The sequence below is a fragment of the Leishmania donovani genome, chromosome 12 (genome assembly GCF_000227135.1).
Source record: "Leishmania donovani BPK282A1 complete genome, chromosome 12".
Lineage (NCBI taxonomy): Eukaryota > Euglenozoa > Kinetoplastea > Trypanosomatida > Trypanosomatidae > Leishmania > Leishmania donovani.
The window spans coordinates 442,117-462,238 of NC_018239.1; the positions used below are offsets into that span (position 1 = coordinate 442,117).

The window sequence follows — 20,122 nt, forward strand, 5'->3', positions numbered from 1 at the left end:
GGTGATGTGGCGTCGCCGCCTGCGGATCATTCCTTGTGACGCTTTTCGTCCGTCGCGCGCGTCTTTCGCCGCTGGTGCGGCGTCTTGCCGAGATGCGGAGGCGTGTGCGACGCTTAGCGGTCCAGCGGGGCATGGTCTATGCATCACTTCACGGTGAGCCACTGGCGCTCCGCTCGCCATCACAGGATAGGTCTCTTTACCGTTAGACGTTTTTCCCTCCCACAACGCAGAGGGAGCAACCGGCCACGCTATGTTTTCGATCGCAGCATTTCATTTCGGCCGCCGCGCGGCGTGCTGCGATGCTTTCCGCAGCCACCGTAGCATGCCTTTCTGAGGCGGGCACGCCCTGCGGCCACGCGTTCAGCCCTTGCCACTGCTGCCCGACGTGGCGTTTCTGGTCCGCGCGAAGTGCTGCGCGCACAACCGCAGCATCGACAGCCGCTAGGCTGCTGGCGTGGGGCGGCGGGGGTAGTGGCCCATCCGCGACAGAGGCGACACGCCAGCGAGCCAGCACCCACATCACGTGCCATATCCAGCTGATCGCCGGCCTGGCGGTTCGTGAGGTCCGCCGAGTGGCGCAATGCGGGAGGGGTGAGTGCTTGCGGAACAGCGCCATCGCGCCCAGCGGGGGCCTGCGCCCTCCTGCACTCCCGCGGGATTTTCAGGACGTGGGCGGTCGCTCCTCACTTCAAGCCGTGCACCGCGCGCAGCTGTTCCTCATTCGGGCGATGGTTCGACAACGGCCTCTCGCCGGTCTTTTCCCCCTGCATGCCCTTCCGCACCCACACAGCCAGGCACTCAGTTCCGTCGCCACGCACGGCGCACAAGCGATGCGGACGGAAGAGCACGGTGCTGCACGTCCTCGCCGCCCCCCAGAAGCGCACCGTTACCGCGTCAGATGCAATGCGCGGCACGCTCCGGCGCTCCAGCCGGGTATCTCGTCCCAGCGGCTGCCGGACCTTCTCAGGAGGTGCAGGCTGGGGTCAGCGGCACCAGCGAACCCGTCACTCCAGGGGCCGTGTCCAGCAGCGTCGGCCCGTGGGGTGATTGACCCAGCCCCCGCACAGCATGCATGTCTCGCCCACGCCCGCGCGTTGCCCGACACCACACCTTCATGTAGCGGGTGGACAGCAGTGCCGTGTACGGGTCCATCGGCAGGCTCCTCCTGTCTGCCAAGAGCCGGCACCATTTCCAGATGCTGCCAGGCCGCGTCCACCTTGTCGCGCTCCAGATGCTCTGCTGAAATCGCCCCGCGCTTTCTGCGTGCTGCGGACCTTCACCCGCGGTATGGCGGCGTGTACGTGTGCGGGCTGTCACAGGACGCTTGCAGCAGCGCACTCGCTCCTTCCGACTGCTGCGCTCTTCCGTCCGCCTCCGCCGTCCCACCTCCCTTCCTGTCCTTTGTTGGACCCGTGGCGTTGGCACCCCGATTTCCCGCTGTCCTGCCAGCGTGGGCTCTCTGTTCCTCCCTTCTCACCGTCCCATGCTCCTGCTCCTGGTCAAACATCAGGGTCACGGGGCCCATCGTCCGCTTGTCCCGGAAACGCGCGCTGCCGACTGGGAGCCCGTGCGAAAACGGCGCCCGACTGAGGACGCAGTCCACGGCCCCCTCAAGGCTAGCGCTGCGTCGCGGCTCTCTTGCGTCGCGTCGTGCCCCTTCAATGCGGCGCCGTGCATCGTCGACAACACGACGACCAGGGGTGGCATCGCGCACCAGCCTGGGCAATACGGGCCGGCCGTGAGGACGCGGACCAGGTGGGCGCTCAGCGCGGCCCACATCACACCGCCCTTGAGCAAATGGCGCCGAGAGCGGTAGTCTCTCCCTGCGCCGTCGAGAGGGCGCTCACCGGGCCGGCGGTCGCTGGGCGGCGCTGGCATCCCCATGGCACCGGCGAGCAAGTGTCCACGCACTCAGGCCGGGGGCCGACCGCAGCCGACGGCGCCGCAGTAGAAGGTGCGATGCCCGGCACTCCGCTGTTCGAACGCGAGGAAGCGACTGAGAAGAGCGCCCGTATGTCCTCGTCCGTCCGTGCCCGCGCACGCGAGGGTGCGCCTCAGAGGCAACGATATCCATGCCCTTCCACACATGCAGCAGCGCGTCCCCTGTCCGCACCCGCTCCTTCTCCCGGCACCGGGCGCGGGCGCCTTCGACCCATCTGCTGGCAGCCGCTTCGAGGCAGCTGCCCAGGGCGGGGTTCTCGAGGCGACGGACACACTCCTCCGACACCCGCACGTCCTCCCGCAGCACCATGATCATTTAACCACCCGCAACCAGTCCACCGGAGCCCAGCGGAAGAGGGGCCCCCCTCTGCACTGTCACGACCACAGCCGCATAAACAATATCCCTGTCTGGCAGGCTTCCTATCGCGTGTATGGGAGAGACTGGAATGAGTGTGGGGATCAATGAAATGTGGTAACGAGTAGACTCGTGCGTGCATTCAAATCTTTCACCAGGGGCCTCGGTGTGCACTCACTGGCTAACGCGGATAGGGAGAGGGAGGGAGCGAGCGAGCGAGAGTTGGTCGTCAGCATTCACGGTCTATGGCACACAGCAGCTCGGTAGAATAGGGGCTTTTTTCTCTTTGCTTTCACTGGCGCTGGCGGATTCTCGTGCAAGCGGGTGAATGCCCCGCTTGCACGAAGGCTTTCGCACATGCCCGGGACGAAGAAGATGCCTCTTGAAGGCGGTAGAATGATGTACCCTCGTGGGCCGCGTAAGAAGGGGGTTTCCGTAGAGGATGGTTTGCCTGCTCGCTCCTCTGGTCTTGATTTCTACTTTCTCTCTTTTGGCTGCCCATTCACCGTCATGTTGCCACACACACACACACACACACACATGCCTCATAGAGGCGGGCACACACGTACGAGAGCGCACAGAGAGCCATCTCGCCTATTCACATCTTTCAAACGCCGAGGAGCAGCATCACACAGCTGCACCCACGATAGGCGTTGTTTGGAAGGGACCTTGCCTTTCTCTCCCTCTCTACTTTCCGCTGAGCATCTCTCCGGGTACGCCCATTTTGGAAGAATATAGGGAGTCGGAAGGTGCGGAGTACGAGGCAGCGTGCTGTGTGAGGCGTCACCCGTAATCGACCTACCTTTTCTTTCGCTGTTACGGTGCTCCATGTTTCCCTATGCACGGCGGCAGCGCCACCAACGAGCAAGAGGCAGCGGCGCCTCATCCACTTCTTCCACACCAAGGCTCTACCTCTGTGAGTTCCGCTGGTGCTGTCGCGTCTTCCTCCGGCGTTTCTCACCTCTCGTGTGTCGAGGGCGGAAAACGAGCTGTCCTAGCCACCCTGTGGCTCGACGCGGAACGCTACACCTATGAGGCGCTCTGCACTGCTGGCGCGGCCGCCGTCAGTACGCATTACGTACGGGTTGTGGAATACGGAGAAAACAATCGTGACGAGGAGCAGCACGGCATTCCTCACTCGATCGACATGCATGCAGGCGACGGGCGATACAACGAGGGCCTGCCAGCCGACCGTACAGCGACATGGGATGACTTGGCAACAGATCCTCGAGCGCAGCCTTTGCTTCGTCTAGTTCCGCATGAGAGTGTGGCGGTCACACGCGGGCGCTCATCTTCCTCAGCGCCCACATCGATCGTTGGCGCAGCCACAGACGACACCGAAAGGCGTGCGGGCTGCGGGCAGGGCGAACAGCAAGCCAAGGCGAATGGCTGTGCGGTGGCAGATGACTCGACGCACCGAGACTCGGCCACTGAGGCGTTGGCTGACGCGCACGCGGCGCCATCCACTTCCTCAGGCCTTTTACCTCTCTCCTTACGCGACGCTGATGTGCGCCTCGACATTCTCGAAGAGGTAGAGCTGTGCAATGTGGCCCCCATACTGCCTCGCACATTTGCTGTAGAGCAGCTGGTGCAGCAGATCGTGCCGTGCACCCACGCTTTCGCGTCCCAAACGCCATCGCCGTCCATCGCGGAGAGTGCGTTGTCTGCTGAGTTCGCTTGTGATGGCGCCACCTCACCTTCAACGACTGGGCCCGAGCGACGGTTCAGTATCCCCCCTCTTCGTACGTCCATGCCAGGTCGGTGTCTTGCGCGCTTGCGGAAGGTGTCTGATGAGCATCTTGCCTTTCTGCGCGCGGCGAAAGGCTCACTGGTGACGACAGGGGTCGCGACGAGCGCTTCGGCTGAAAACGGTGAAGCTTTCACCGAAGAGGACAGTGTGCTTCGTGCGCGCATGGCGCTGCCCTGTGTTCCGGTGTACATGCAAGCCACGTCTGTGGCGACGTACGAAGGCAGCGACAACGTCTGCCCGACAGCGACGCACACCGGGGAAAGCAGCGACAGTGACCCTCATGAGGACAACGAGCAGCAGAGCTCGGAAGTGGGTAAAGGGGAGGTGCCGACGGTGCCCCCTGTCGTTGGGATATCTCAGCCGTTGCTGTCACAGCTGGCGGACTTCAGCAGCCACAGCAGCGCTATGGAGGTGGCTTTGGCTCACGAGGCCCAGGCACGGCAGACTGCTGTCACAATCTCTGCAGTGCGTTCTCGCTCGGAGGAACTGCTGTTAGCTGGCAGCGACAACGCTCCAACGCCACGGGAAGCGAGGGAGTCGGTCTCGCCCATCAGCGCATCGTTGGCGGGAGCGATGTTTGCCGCGAAGGCCACAGCCGAGGCGTCTCTGCATGGCGCACTTAATGATGATATTACATGGCCGAGGCAGGAGCACCCGGCTCGAGCGCCAGGCTCCCCAACACCCTCTGCATTGCCGATGTCGGCTTCGATGGAGCATGTGGGAAGCTGCTTGAGCGAGGAAAATATCGCATGCTCATCATTTGCCGCAGCGCAGGCCCGCTACGAGCGGTACCGTCAGCTCCTGCCGCAGAGATGCAGGGCCGGGGCTGGCTTCTCCACAAACTCAGCAAGTGCACAGGAAAGCCCAACAAAGTTGGGAGGGCAGAGCGCCCCGACAGACGCGGCACAATATGCTACTGCACCCTGCACAGCCGTGCTGCCCAGATCCACGGAGGACTTGGAAGCGGCTCAGGAGTTCTGGTCCACCGCCGCCGCGGCGTCTCTGGAACCGTCCTCCATGACGACGAATACAGCGACAAACGTGGCGGCGTCAGCGACGGCTGCCACAGACACCGACGCTGACGATGCCGACTTCTTGCAATGGATGACTGCCCTTTCACGGCAGCGCTGCACTCAGCGCCTCTCCATACCGCTAGAGTCATCGAGTCAGCAGGGGTCTCGCGGGCAGCAGCAGCTGGCACACCAGCAACTCCTACGCGCGAGTCAGCAGCGGCAAGGCGGCGCTGTCGTGGAGTGGTCCTCCGGCGCTGTCAGCTACACCGCCGACACGCTGGGGCTCTACGAGGAGCAGCAGGCACGCTCGCAGCGCTTTTATCATGTGCTGCCACCACCCCCTCTATCTCCTTCTCTCGTTTCTACGGTGCCGGGTGCGCGGCCTGTGAACGCTGCTCCCGTTGACGGCAGCATCAGCAGCGTCGCCTCCACGGAAGACCGGTCCAGCTTGCGAGGTGCTGTGCTCGCTCAGCTGCAGCGGCTCAGTCGCCTTCGTAGCGCTGAATGCGCTGTCGCGCATGGTGCAGCGGTGCTCGAAGGTGAGGACACTATCGAGCCTCTCGTGCTTGAAAACAGGAGGCCTATAGCTGGGGCGGCATGTCTTTCACCCCAGCCGCCTGTTCCTGTGAAAGGGCACCCGTCATTGTTGTCGAGCAACTCTTCAACGTCAACACCCCCCACCATGTCGACGGTAGCCCTCTCCGTCCGTCGGTGCCGCTGCTATCGTTGTCTTCCCCTGATTGTGCAGTTCGCGCAGGTGCCATCGCTGGCGTCGCCTGTGCTGCGCCGCTACCTTGATGTGCTTCATCAGACAGCTCTCCCTGGACTCCCCGCACAACAGCGGCACCATGGCGCTGATGCCACGTCTGCCGTGGAGGTTGGTGCCGTTTCTTTACCTGAGGAAGCTCGAGAACCAGCGACGCAGCGAGTGCCATCTTCCATGACTGACGCACTGGCAGAGAGTGGTGGTCCAGGGGAGACGACGGTCGCTGGTGCCCGCTCATCGAGCGATCGACGTCATCGTCGTGACACCGCTCACAGAAACAGTCGGCACCGGCGCTACGGAGCGGAGGACAAGGTGAAGACGGCGAACGGCACCAAGGGGAGTAAAAGAGGACGCGAAGAGACGACAGTGGCGACGCCGACCATGCCTCACTCACCTCAGACAGGCGGTGACGCACAACGACCGCGTGTTGCAGCCGATCCGCTGAAGGTCTTCCCAGCGCTACAGCAGTGGCTGATGCGCAGGCAGGAAGGCGGCATACCTGCACAAAGAGCGTCACCGAACGGGAAGCGCAGCACGACGGAGTCGGGTGGCGCCGTGCTGCCGTTGTCCGATGACATCCAACAGTCGGGCGGCGCGTTCTTGCAACCGGTAGCACAGACGACGACATCGCATCGGCACGACACGGAAACCTGTGCATCCTGTGCATCTGGTGCGGCTCTTCCTCCAACCTTACCCAGCGAAACCTTGAGCGGCGAGGTAGGCTCTCTGGGCTGGGTTGATGACGCAGTGCTGGACGAGGTTGTCGTGGTTGGTGTCGTGCCGCGTGGGCATCCGCACCAGCTGCAGCTTGTGGCACCATCTCGCGCCTTCTGTCTGACCCTCACTCAACGTCTGGAGGAGGTTGCCGAGGCAGCCGTGCATATCCTCGGGTTCCTGACGCCACCACATTCAGCCCTGCTTTCACCTCTGCCAGCTGGCATGAGCAGGGCCCCAGAGGCGGCGGCGGCAGCGACCAGTGCGTCTTCTTCCGAGACTACCTCCGATTGGCGGGCCTGGCTTGAGACACAGTACTTTGTTGCCATGTGGACGACGCTGCGGAGACGCTTGACTACGGTGGAATGGCAAACGGTGCTGCAGGAGGCACGTGGCTCTCCTTTTCTCGCGAGGTGGACTACAGTGGCGGCTGCGAGATCGAGCGCCGAGAGCGCTGTCTTCCGCGGCCATCCGCAGCGCACCGGGATCGAGCTTTTTGTGACCAGAGCGAGCGAAGAGGGCATAGCAGGGTCACCTGCGGCAGAGAAGCACAAAGTCGAGGCGACCGCACATGAGGTCCTCCAAGGCGTGCGGGAAAGCGTGTGTTCGGCCGCTGAGTTGCACACCTCTGCCTGCCTCAGCGCCGCAGAGGACATTGTCACCCGTGTTGTCCTCACAGCGCTGGTCCCAATTCTGCACCGGCGCATCACCGTCATGTACGAGTTGCTGCGGCATTTTGCCTCCAAGTCGCTTTACATGTCCCACCGTATGCAGTGCGACGCGTATCAGCACTGGTACAGCATGACTCCGTCTCCTGCGGCTGTGCTGCGTCTGTTACAACGCAGTGGACGTTTCAGCAGAGCCCTGGCGCGGTGCTACCCTCAGTATGACCTTTCTCCCGTAACGCTGTCGGGGTCTACGACACTCGACGACAGCGACCACGCAGGGGCGGCGACGCGGACCGCAGTGCCGTTGATGTCATTTCCTTCGCACCCGCTGAGCTGGACGAGGGATGCGGCCGGTACCCCCACAGCTGCTTGTAACGTTGCGGCTAGAGAGTCGGGGGTTACTGCAGACTTGTCCTCAAAACATGAGGAGTATTCTCCTCAACGCGATGGCTTCTCAGCCAGCTGTGCTACCGCCTCTCCAGTGCGCAGCCAGGCACGCGTGACAGCGCCAGCGGAGGTCCGGGAAATGGAGAGCTCTCTGTCGCCATCCTCTTCCTCTTCGCTGACTACCACCGCGGCACCGATACCTGCAGCATCTGCTTGGGTGTCGTTTCTCCCGTCTTGGAGCGACGAGGCGTCTACGCAAGCGTCTTCACAGCAAGAGCAGCAGCCGGTGATGACGTACGTGCCGGAGGCGGCGCTGCTTGACCCCCGCTATCTCCAGCGTTTTGCCTGGTGGATGCACCGTTCCCATCACAGCACTGGAACGAACGGTAGCGGCAGTACTATGACTATCAGCAGCAATGACACTGACGGGGCCGGTGTTAGAACACAGCCGCTTCCTCGAGTGGCCAGTACAGTGAACATACCGGGAGACTATCTGCGAGTTCTGCCTATGCATGAGCAAGATGCGTCTATTCGTATTGTGCTGCGCAGCATCGCGCAGAAGGGGCGGACGCTGGACTTGTTGGAGATGAGTCAGCACATCCACAGTCACTATACGTCGTATGTGTATCACTGAAAAAAGGCGCCATGCGGCCCCAATGCAGCCGGTGATTCAGCACCGGAGCAGTGGAGGGCGAAGGACGCAGGAGAGTGCCTCCCTACTCTTTTCCCAGAGGCCGTGCCTGAGACTGTGCGCGCGGCTTCCCTCGTCCGACCGGTGTTGTCTCTCTCTCTCTCCACTCCTTCAAGTCTGCCATCCGGCGTCTTCGTCCCGTCTGCCCCGCCCCGCCCTCTGCAGCCGTTTTCTTTTTTTTTTTGATTTCATCCGTGAAATAATCACCCGAAACGTGCACGTACACTCCAGCGAATCATCTGACACTGGCTGGCCGACTCTGCTGTCGTGCTAAGCCTGTACCAACCCCTTCTTCGCCCTTCCCCGCCCTCCCCTATCGTCTCCAGCGAGTGATGCGCGCGGTGCCGCTCGTGCGGGGTTGTGCACGCATGTGCTGAGTACCTTTTATTTTCTGTGTATGCCCCCCCTCCCCGCACCTCTTCTGTCTCCCCACTCCTTCACTAGGGAGCTGCCGTGCCCGCACATCGTGTCTTGCTGAGCGCCCTCACACTTCAAGGAGAGGCGGGTGCGGATTGCCCTCGCCCCCTACGCGCCCGCTACAAGAACGGGGGGACGCCTGTCTATGGGCATTCTCGTTTACTCCTGAAGAGGTGAGCCAGACCATGACGGATCGTTGCTACCGCACGCTCGGTCTCGATCGCGGCGCCGCGGAGGCGGACATTAGGCGGGCGTACCGCAGGAAGGCGCTGCTTCTTCACCCAGACCGAAACCCAAACGGCGCGCAGGCCTTCAAAGTGCTCCAGGGCGACTACGAGGAGGCCCTCACAGACGCGAGGCGCCGACGCGCCCGCGGGGGCGGGGAGCCACCGTTTTCCTCGCTGGAGTCGTCGTCATGGAACCCGGCCGCACCGGCAGCAGGTGCCGCGTATCGATTTGCGCGAGCGGCCAGTACCGCATGTCCGCCCTTCTTCCCCGAACCCTCCCCTGCTCCCCTTTTCACAGAGGAGGAGCTGTTTAGTGATTCGATCCCTGGTGGTTGGCGCGACGTCTGTGCGCGACGCGGTGCGCCGGCCCGAGGAGGTGCCAAGGCAAGCGGCAGAAACAACGCCGAGGGTCGCACGGAGGAAATAAACGGTAGTAACAGCTGCGGGAGTCAAGAGGCTGCTGCGGCTGATGCGCGGTGGCGACGCGCACATGGGGCCCGTGTGCCCGTTAGTGCATACGAGTTTAGCGGTCCAGTGCCACAGCCTCCGCCGCCCCCATCACGGCCGAGCCCGCACGCGTCCTCTTCTTCCTTCCAGTCGTCTTGCACACAGACGCGCGCGTCTGTCGTTGTGACAGGATCCCGCTTGTCGACGCAGGCGCAGCGGAACCGTTTCCTCTCACGCGAGCGTGCGTGGAAGTCGTCGTCCGCTGAGGACCTGTCGTTAGACGCCAAACAGGAAGCCGGAGGCGCCGACAACGTGGGTAGATCACGGGGTTGCGATGGGTACACGGGCCAGAACCGCGAGGCGCTGTGCGGCAGCGACACACGCGAGTCCGCCGAGGATCGCGCGTATCGCGAGGCCGTGTTTCTGCACCGCCGCATGCCGGAACTTTCGGGGAAATCGAGAGACACGGCTGCTGAACGCACGCTAACGTACTTGCAGCCGGACCGCGCATTTTTGACTGAGGGGGCGCTTGTAGGCAGCAATGCCACGTCCCCTGCAAAACGAGGCGTCTACCACCAGCGCAGCGACCTTCACACCAGAAGCAACATCACCACCGCCACCACCAGCAGCACTAAGGGCGAACGCCTCGAGGCAGCGCTAAACCAAAGGGAGGCGTTATGTCGGCAGTGCCGAGACACAGAGACAACACTGCAGCACGAAGTCGGTGATGAACACGCACCAGCCTCTCGCGATGAGGGGGATGCGTCAGCTCACCCTGACAAGGGCGAAGGCGGTAGTGGCACTAATGCGGCGTTGGGGCCGTCAGCGGCAGTTCCGTTGGCGGCGTCTGGGTGCGATATATCACGTGCGGACGACCCCTTCCCGGTGAGGCAGAGCGCTTTTCCGGAGCCGAGCAGCGATAATCGGCTCCGGGGCGACTTACCCCATCGGGATAGGATTCTAGATGAGCGTCGCCCCCTGCAGAGCGAGAATCTTCCCTGCCGCTACACCCCAAACCCGGCCGAGGTGGCTGAGGTGAGCGACATGGAGGTTCACTTTCTAGCGTCTGTCGCGGAAGACATCAATCAGAAGATGCAGACAGTCATGGCTGCACGTCTGAGCAAGGCGCCGTGCAGTTGTTGCGCTTCCACTCCACGAGCGCACCAGCATGTATACTTCACCTGCACTCACCCCAGCGTCTGTGAGGACTGCTACGCGTCAGGGGTATCGGAATGCCCTCTCTGCGGAGCTGCGCGTGTGGATCGATCGAGTCCGCCGCCGCCGACCGCCACCGCCTCATCTTCGATAGAGGAGGGTGTAACCGCCGGGCGCTTCTAGTGCGTGCACAGCAACACGTGCTTAATTGGCGTCTTCGTCCGCGCCATCGCCAGAGACGACATATAAGCCGGCAAGAGTGCACTCTATGCTATCTTGTGGGGACGTCGATGCGTGATCGGCGGCTGATTCGTAGAACTCCGTACCCGCGCGTAGCGCTACTACGACCGCTGCTACTGTCACTGGCAGAGGTGCTTGGGCCGCTTCCTCACCCTCCTCTCGTTCTGCCACGACTTGATCGCCTGCAGGTCGGAACGGGCTCCTCGGCGCACCGAGAGTGAGGCGACATCTGCATCCTCTGCACCTCCCCTTGGTCTGAGACGGCATAGGCACACGTGTACGAGGTGGGGTGGGTGGGAGCAACAGATGGAGATGTGTGTGCTTGTGCGATGGAAGTCAAGCAACGATGACGGCTGCCAATGGAACAGGAGAGCGATATGGCTGTCAGCGCTCCTGACCAGCGTGCTGTTCACAGTAGTGTCACATACAGACCCTACAGCCGCACCCCCGTGCTCCACAGTCAGAAATCATTAAACACCTCCTAGAGACGAGACCAAGTGGCGGATCGATTGACACGGTCGATGCACACGCGCACGCGGCCTCCCTGCCCTCCTCCTCCCTCCCCTACCTTTCTTTTTTTTTTTTGTCATCTGTATGTCTGTTATCCCATGTTTATACGTGCCACCGTTTCCTTTTCGTCGGCGGCGTGACGTCATCGTCATCGTGGCGAGTTTGCGCCTTGCATGCGCGCGCTCTCTTTCACTGGCTTGGAGGCTCTCCTTGTGGTGCTGTCGTTCGGTGGGGCGCCATCGATCTATCTGCGTTGCAGACCCGTGTGCGGTAGCGTGCTCATGGAGAGATCGAACAGCTGCGCACAAGTCGGCGAAGAGGCCGTGCGCGCATACGTACGACCAGACGTCGACAAATTGAGCGCAGGCGCCGAGTGACCAGAATGCTTTCGCGCGACGTGGCTCAGCGTGCCGTGCGGAACGAACGAAAATAACGGCAAGTGCACGCGAAAGACAACGCTGCGCACGGCGGATTGATGTACGTGCTGCATGGCCCTGCAGGGAGGGCCTACGTCTCTCCCAGGTGGGGGGCGGAGGATACCCTTGTGGCTGCCTCAACGCAGCTGGGAGTAGGCGTCTATACAGGCAGCGAAATCAAAACGCGTCTGTCTTGCGCGGTTTGGGTGTATGCGCGACTCTTTTTTTTTCCAGCGCTCTGCGGCGTAGTGTCCTTATCATTCACTCTCCACCCCACCACCCCTTCCTCCTCTTCCCCCTCGTGTGCACGCCAACTAGCACTCACGGAACCTTGTAACCCACACTGCGAAATCAAAAACGACGACAAGCAGCAGTGACGTTATCTGAGCACTCCCCGCCGGGTGTATTCTCTTCGCTGGGCGCGTTTTCCCTTGTACTCGCATCCTTTTTCCATCATTCTTCGCCGCTTCCAAGGACCCCACACCCGTCCATAACTGGTGACCTCCTTCTGTATCTCTTTGCACGTGGCTATCACCTCTGGCGGTGACGGTGCGAATGCGAGCGGGTCCTCGTCCTTCTTGATTTTGTTTACTCGCCCTCGACATCATTTTGACCTACACGACCTCATCGCTTGGCTCTGCTCGCGCTGCTGTGTCTCGAGAGTCTCTCGGTGAGTCTTCACTTTAATTTTGTGTGCGTGCGTGTGCGGTTTCGTCTTCGCAGCACGCTTGGCTTGCCGGCTCTCCCTCCTTCCTTTCCGCATACTCTGATCCTCCACACACGCGCACGCAACTTCCGCGCACACAGTGAGCACGTCTTATAGGCTTGGGGTATTTTGTTGACACGCCAGCCACTGCCTATTGTGCCGGCCTAACTCAACGGAGTGGCACCAGCGTTCAACACGGGGCGACCGCGTAGGGCGCTAGAGCTACGGGATCTTCTTCGGCATTTCAGAAGGAGCTACAGTCGTGGCCCACCGCAGGAAGGCGTCTTTCTCTTCGAATTCCGTTTTTGGGTCATCCCTTTTTCGTTGTCTGTTCTCTTCGTTGTGGTTTGCGGCTACTCGTTCGCGATCTCTTAGACGCTGCCTCTTGGCCCCTTCCCTCCCTCCCCCTCCGTGCTGGCTCGAACGCGAATACGCAAGAAGGGAAAAGGGCACATCAGACAGTGGAGGCGCCCCACCCCGCCCGCTTTCGTTGTTCTTCTTCCGCTCTTGTTCATTGTCCTCCCCCTCCCCCTCTGCATTGCCGCCTTAGAAAACAAAAGCACCCCCGCCCTTGTCCCATCCCGCTTGCCAGCGCCTTCGACTGCCCACTTCCTTGCCTGGCCGCTCCTCCACACACACACACACACACGCGTGAGCGGTCTAGGAAAGAGAGACGCACCGGCAACGAACAAGTACACGAAAGCACGCACAGAGAGGACGGCGGCGGTGGTTCAGTTTTGTTGAAGGAAATTTCTATGTGCTGTGTTGGGGTGGCTTGCTGGCTTGCTCCCCTCCCCTGTTCTCGCGCGCGCGTGTCCTTTTCCGTGTCCGTGCCCGTCCTTTTCCCGAAGAAGAGCGTCCTGTGTTCTCGTCCCTCTCATTGTTTACATCAGGTGCCGACCCTCGCATACGCGATTTTTTTTCTAGGTTCCTGCCCCTTAACCTTCTCGCGAAGATGCCGTCACCCGCGCCCTTTACGATGGCGATGGAGTTTGCGCCGGATGAGAGTCGCACTTCCTTCCCAGGCAGCCTCACCATCACCAAGACAACGTTGACGGTGTTCAAGGCAAAAAGAAGCGCTGCCACCGCAGTGCGCGACCCCGCGACGAATGATTGCTTCTTCTTTGTTGGCGTGTGCAGCACACCGCTCATCCAGTTTTATCGCCACAAGAACGTCATCACGCTCATGCGCGGCACCAGCTTTCTCTTCGATAATGCCGCCGTCTCGATCGACCTCCAGCTCGGCTCTGACGGCAGCAACCACAGAGCCTCGCCCATTCACAGCAGCAACCGCTCCCGCCGCGATAACCCAACGATGTGGGAGACACTAGCGATGCGCTTCGCCTCGCTGGAGGATTGCGACCGCACTGTGGAGGTGCTGCTGGCCCACAGCGCTGAGGAGGTGTTTGTGCCACCGTTTCCGATTCGCTCGCAGGGCCATGCGTCGTGCAACACGTTAACTACTACGAGTCTGAACAGATACAGCAGCCACAGTTCGCCGATCTTAAACAGCCGCCGTTCAGCGTCGAGTCCCATCAGTGAACGCCCTGAGCGCAGAGACAGTACGCACCGCTCCAGCACTCGAGGCAGCACTCCACAGACGGAAGTATCGACCCCGCGCAGCTCCCGCCTACCCTGCCGCCGCGAGAGCGACGATGCGGCAACGCGCTCGTCGGTGCGTACTGGCGAGCTCACGCCGCGCAGCTCCCGCTTGCCATCTCGCCGCGAGAACGACGACATGGCTTCTCTGTCGACGCCATCGCAGTCGATCCGCTCCTTGCAACAGCGCGTGGCGCCTGGCCGCTCCACTGCCGCCCGAACGCCGAGCCAGCCCGACTCTGAGAAGCTGCAGGGGCCACAGCGCCGCCATCACAGCTCCGAGAAGAAGCGCGATGCGTCGGCAGCGACATCAGCGTCTCACAGCCGGTTGCACTCATCTGCGCACCATCGGCTAGCCGACCCGGCGGAGCGCGAGTTTGCCACGGTGGAGGTGGCCCGCCCGCCCAGTCGCCCGCACAGTCACCGCAGCCATTCCCGCGCTTCTGCGTCGTCTCGGTCCCCGCATCTCAACGGTACCGCTATCGCCACGCATGAAGACATCCATGTGCGTCGCCACGGCACCCCGCGCAATGCGCCCAGCACGCCCAGCGCCACTTCCAGCACTACCTCCGCGTCGGCGATCCGCCGGTACGTCTCCCCCTGCAACGACACTATCGACCGCAAGTCGAGCGTCAGCCCACGAAGCCCCGTGCCGCACACGAAGCTTGAGCAGGACGCCTTCCTGCGCAGCATGCAGCCGCTGCAGCACAACCGCCTTCACTTCATGCAGCACCTCCACAAGGATATAGCGCACCATGTCTACTTGGCCGAGGAGGCGCAGTTAAAAGCCGCTACGGCGTCTGCCGAAACGAGCCTGTCGCGCCACAGTGCAAGCTCGGCCGCCGGAGGAGAGATGCCGGAGGCGGGGGCGGCGCGCCTGCGTGAGATTGAGGGTCGTTTGGTGAAGGTCGAGGCCCTCCATCGTGAAGCGGAGCGTGAGCGCGAGGAGGCGGCGCGGCTGCGTCGCGAGTACGAGTTGAAGAACGAAGAAATGAATGCACGCATCGGCGTCTCCCACGACGTGTCAGAGCTGAACTCGTCCTTGGTAAGCCCGCACCGTAGTAGTGTGCACCCGATGAACGGTCAGCTGATGGTGATGCCGCAGCAGAACGGCGGGGGCAGCAGCTATTTTTTGATGGGTCACCAGGGATGCGTCGTGTCACCAGAGTGGGCGCTGGCGGCCGATCCGGCAGCGGCCCCCCGCCCCGACGACGTGGACCTCGGTGTCGCCATCGTGGACCGCTACATTTTTGGGGAGGAGTGGACCCGTGTCTACCCTGCCTACGAGGCGGAAGTCCGCTTCAACGCGCAGATCGACGTCTGCCTCACGATGAAGCTGCCACGCCGCCTCGTGGCCATCACTAACATTGTTGTTGACCGCCCCGGCCTGCGCGTGACAGCGGAGATACGCTACGATCGTGTCAAGATCGAGCGTGACGGGGTGGAGCGGCGCATGAACGGTTGCCCATTCCGCTTCCTTCAGCGTTTCTACGACATGCGCGACTTGTACGACCGCATGCACGACGGCGCCGCCGCGGTCGCCGGCAGCGGGGGTGCGGCCATAGTGATGAAACCCAGTGCCGCAAATGGTCGTCGCCTCTCTGCGGCCACTTCACGTCGGGCGTCTCGCACAGTCCCGGCGCCGCGCCGCCGCTCAAGCCATGGCCCGCAGTACACCAACAGTGACGTGAGCGAGATCGGGGAAATCATCGAAGACGACTACGACATGGGCGGCCGCCGCGACGACTACGATCGCGTCTGCGCTCCAGAGGACTTTATGGTAAAGCGTCGCAGGCGCATGGCCGCAGAGCTGCGCCGCCAGCTCGCAGACAGCATGGCTCAGCTGGAGCAGGAGGAGGATTACCTCCGTGACCGCATCCAGCTCGCCGAGGCGAAGGACCGGCAGACGGTCGGCAGGGAGGTCCGCTTGAACGTGAAGGCGACGCTAAAGACTTCGTTGGCGAACCTGGAGGAGGAGGAGCGCGTGGAGCGGGCAGCGATGGAGGTAAGTGCAGCGCGCCAGCTGCACGTGCTGATGGGCAGCCACCGTCGGACGCTCGCGCTTTTCGGCTTACAAGCCAGCGAGGCCGAGCGGCGCAAGCAGATCGGCGCGCAGGAGGCGCAGGCCAGACGTGACCTTAACGACGCCATGAACCCAGCACTTGCGGCACAGCGAAAGCAGGCGGTGCGTCGGGCACGCGAGGGGGAGGCTCTTGCCCGCCGCGGCGCCCTGTACCCGAGCAAACGGGAGCTGGAGGCGGCCCTGGCAGACGTGGAGGCAGACGAGGTGGCGGCGCGTGCGATTATCCGCTCGCAAGCGATGGAGGCGCTGCTAGACCTGCTCTCCCGCTCGCCGGCGCCGAAGTTCAAGGACGGTCGTCGTGCGCCGTTGTACGCATCGTTCACGCTGAAGGCGCTCCTGAGCGACCTGCAAGCAGACGAGGCAGCGCAACGGCGTCAGATCGCCGCCGATGAGCGCCGCCGTCGCACGCTGTACCGGCATGAGGACGTTGTCAAACGCGAGGCGGCGGATCGTGTGGCCATCGAAGGGGCGGAGATCGACGACCGCGACGAAATTGTGGATGATATGATGGCGCTGAACCGCCACCAGCTGGAGCGCCGGCTGAACGATCGCGAGCAGCTGCTGAGTATGATCAACGAGGAGCAGTTCTATCGCAAGACTGTTCTGTCGGACGAGCAGGACGCCTTCGAGGTCATCGCGGAGCTCTTCACAGCGGGTCTGAAGGACTTGCTGGCCCGCACGCCGGATGTCGGCGACGACGACGATGAAGATCTGCGCCGCCGCCGCGTGAGCACGACACGCCAGGCGAAGCCGTTCCACTACATGACGTTCTCGCCGGATGACATGGACTACCCGCCGAGCGCCGTGCTCGCCGTCGAGGGCATCGTCGGCTGCTCAATCAACAAGAACCTCGAGGTGGTTAGCGTGGCCCGGCCACTGCCGAAAGCAGAGAAGGAGGACCTGCAGCTGCAGGCGGGCGATATGATTCTCGACGTGGCGGGCCACTCCCTTCACTCCCTGTCGCACCTGCGTGAGGTTTTGTCGAACCGCGCCCTGCAGATCCAGGAGGAGACGTTTGCCGAGTTCCCAGACGTGCCGCAGGATCAGCTCACCACCAGCCCGGCCTTGCAGAAGTACATTGAGGTTCTCTGCGAGCACCACAACTTCCTGGTGCAGGTGCTCCGCGGATGTGAGATCTACCAGATCATTGTTCGCTCCTAGGCAGATGAGAGCGTGTGCGGGAGGGGTCTACTGCCTTCCCTCCGTCACACTGGGCAACGCAGTGCTCGCGGTTCGAATGATGTGCACGCCCTGATGGCACGTGCAACGCTTCGCCAGCCCCCGGCAAGCACTCGCCTGTGAGCGTATCGGCAGCTCTGCGTCCGCATGTGTGTAGTGAAACGTGTGGAGGCGTGCCTTTTCATTTTTATCTTACTTTTGGTTCCCCTCCCTTTTCGTTACTCACGCCCACAACCCCCTTCCCCTCCTCCCGTCCCCTAAATTTCCTCTCCCACAAGCAGGTACACGCCATGCATACCCGCTGGAAAAGCAATCCGCTGATTTTCTAGACTTCCCCTCCCCTAAATTTCCCTTCTAGAAGCGCCTTTACCGATGAGGCACCTGTTGCTGCCGTGGCGCGCGCGTTCATTTTTCTCTGTGTGTGCGGCTATATTGAACTGCGTCTCTTCTCTTTCTACTTGGGTGAGGAGCCATCGCCGCCCTAACCCCCTCCTCTTACGCGCTTTTCGTTGCCTCCTCCTGTGTGCCCCCCCCCCCTCGCCCTCCCCCAGTGGTATTTGCGTGCGTGTCTGTGCAGTGCTCTCTTCCTGTTTGGCCTTCCACTCCTCATGTCCTCGTGTCCTCCTCTTCCTCCTGGTGCTGCTGCGGCAGGCGGCACCGGCCTTCCGCTGCAGCACGACAGCAGAAAACGAAAAGCGGGGAAAGGGAAGGGAGGCGAGTAGAGGTGAGCGAACGCAAAAAAGAGAGCGCTGCTCAGATGCTGACGGACGGACACACGCACACGCAGAGACAGATATACACCGCGAATTCCAAGCGCGCGCACACACACACAAGCACAGGCTTGTCGAAAATGTACACAGGCAACGTCATGGTCGATATAACGAGGCAGAATAGAGCATGTGGTTTCCTCTCGACAAGTAACTGAGCAGCATGTCTCCTCCTTTCCGACACACCTTTTGGTTGGTGTTTGTTAGATGTGCTTGATGTTCAAGGGACGTTGACCTACCGATCCCTACGTGCTCCACTTCGCGTGCAGCAGGGATGACTGAACGCAGCCCGCTTGTACTTCTTCTCTCCCCCTCGCTTGTTGTTGTTATCGTGCACTGGCTCTCTGCCACTGTGTGGTGCCCATCATCTCTCTCCTTCTTCCTCTCTTGCTCGTACCCGCGCACGGCGTGTGCGTCCTCTATTTCAGCTGTGGGCTGGCGGGATGCAGGGCGTACCGGGGCCGCACGCTGCTGTAGTGGTGCTAGAGAAGCACCGAACATAGAGAGGGGGAGAGGGAGGAGTACACAGGTGCACACGTGTTCTCCGATCTCGATGTCGTCTGTCACCGTACACATAGTTGCGTTCCATCTCCCGCTGTTTTTGCGTCATCTTTTTGTATGTCGTTGGCGACGGGTAGGGCGACGGGAGGGGGGAGGGGGGACTGTGCCACCATTCGCTCATTTTGTTTTGTTTCCGGTGATGCCCAGCGCTGTCTTCGTCATGGCTGTGATCTGCACCGTCACTCCACCGTGCTGGGGGACGGCAAAGCAGGAAAAAGAACCCCGCCCTCTCCGCCATCGGAACGCGGACGATCCTGTTGGAGGGGGGGGTGATGGGTGGGTGGCGTGCGTGTGCCGCATTTACCGCGGCGTGTTTTGTGCATAGCTGATGCTGCCGGTGCGGTTTGCTGTCTGTGTCTATATCTATCTGTGTGTGTGTGTCTTCATCGTAGAGTTGGTCGCACGTGGCGCTGAAAGCCATCACCAATCCCCACGTGCCCTATTAGAGGACTAGCAACGGCTGTACCTACTCAGAAACATTTTTTTTCTTCGACGGCCTGAGCAGAGCTCGCTCTCTTCGTTGTACCTCAACGCCCCATCGTCGCCTGCCTTTCTCAGCCCCAACTTCTCTCTTTCTCTTCACTCCCGATGTGGTGGTGATGGCATGCGAGGGAGAAGGGGATAAGGTGGCGGAGGCCATACATGCTGGGCTGCCCCAGGTGATGCGCGACGGATGTCAGTGCAAGAGCGGTAGGGCCATGATTTGCGGTGGTGATGCACAAACGTGCACAGCTGTGCATAGGGACGCATCAGCTGCGTAGCAACGGTTTGGGTAGCGGTGTGCTTCTCCTTTGCTACTCCCCATCCAAATACGGTTTCAGCCGTACGCACACGCCCCCTCTACTCTCCGCTTCTCCGCTTTTTTGCCTTGCCCTCGCCGTCGCTCCACGGCGCCGTCTCTTGATCTCCATCTCAGGCACAGATGCAAGCACATCACTCATACTGTTGCGAGATACCTGCTCGGCGTGTGCACGTGCACGACCCACCGCCGCCCACGCCGTTTTCTTTTCATACCACGGCTCCTCTTCTTTTCTCTGCGGTTTGCCTCTCTTGCGGCCGACCGCCGAACGATCCTCCTTAAATGGCCTTCAGCTCCAGAGGAGCACTGCGTGTGCTTGATTGCTGTGCCGACGTGGTGCCGCTCATCTTGCCTCTCTCACTCTCTGCGCGTCTTTCCGGGCGTGAAGAACCCGATCGGTGCTTTCCCCGCTACCGAGTCTTCAGTTTACTTTTCCATCTCTCTCTCTCTCTTGACCCTTTCCCTTCCTCCCCAACCCAAGATCACCGGTCATGGCTGACTTCCATGTCTTCATGGCAGATAACGCCGTTGCCAAGGATGAGCCCATCGCGGGGTGCCGGGACATTCATCAGTGCCACTAACCGTCGTCCCAGGAGCGCCAGAGAACCGCGCACGTCAGGTCTGTCCTGGCTGTTCTTGAGTGCTGCTGAGCATAGCGCAGCCTGTTCCTGATTGCTGTGCTGGAGGCGCTGGTGGGGACTTGGATGGATGGATGGGTGAATGGATGGGTG

General features: G+C 61.7%; 3 protein-coding genes across 3 annotated transcripts; all 3 read left to right on the forward strand.

Moving 5' to 3' along the window:
- Window positions 1-3,134: 3,134 nt before the first annotated feature.
- LDBPK_120700 (hypothetical protein, conserved) lies at window positions 3,135-8,228 on the forward strand (the record flags this gene model as incomplete). Its single annotated transcript, XM_003859139.1, has 1 exon — window positions 3,135-8,228. One exon carries the CDS (start codon window positions 3,135-3,137, stop codon window positions 8,226-8,228), a length of 5,094 nt encoding a protein of 1,697 aa, XP_003859187.1.
- Window positions 8,229-8,887: 659 nt separating this feature from the next.
- LDBPK_120710 (hypothetical protein, unknown function) lies at window positions 8,888-10,714 on the forward strand (the record flags this gene model as incomplete). The annotated part of the gene is made up of 1 exon (XM_003859140.1): window positions 8,888-10,714. The coding sequence occupies one exon, from the start codon at window positions 8,888-8,890 to the stop codon at window positions 10,712-10,714; it is 1,827 nt and encodes a 608-aa protein (XP_003859188.1).
- A 2,668-nt stretch (window positions 10,715-13,382) lies between these two features.
- LDBPK_120720 (hypothetical protein, conserved) lies at window positions 13,383-17,246 on the forward strand (the record flags this gene model as incomplete). Its single annotated transcript, XM_003859141.1, has 1 exon — window positions 13,383-17,246. The coding sequence occupies one exon, from the start codon at window positions 13,383-13,385 to the stop codon at window positions 17,244-17,246; it is 3,864 nt and encodes a 1,287-aa protein (XP_003859189.1).
- Between the last annotated feature and the right edge of the window lie 2,876 nt (window positions 17,247-20,122).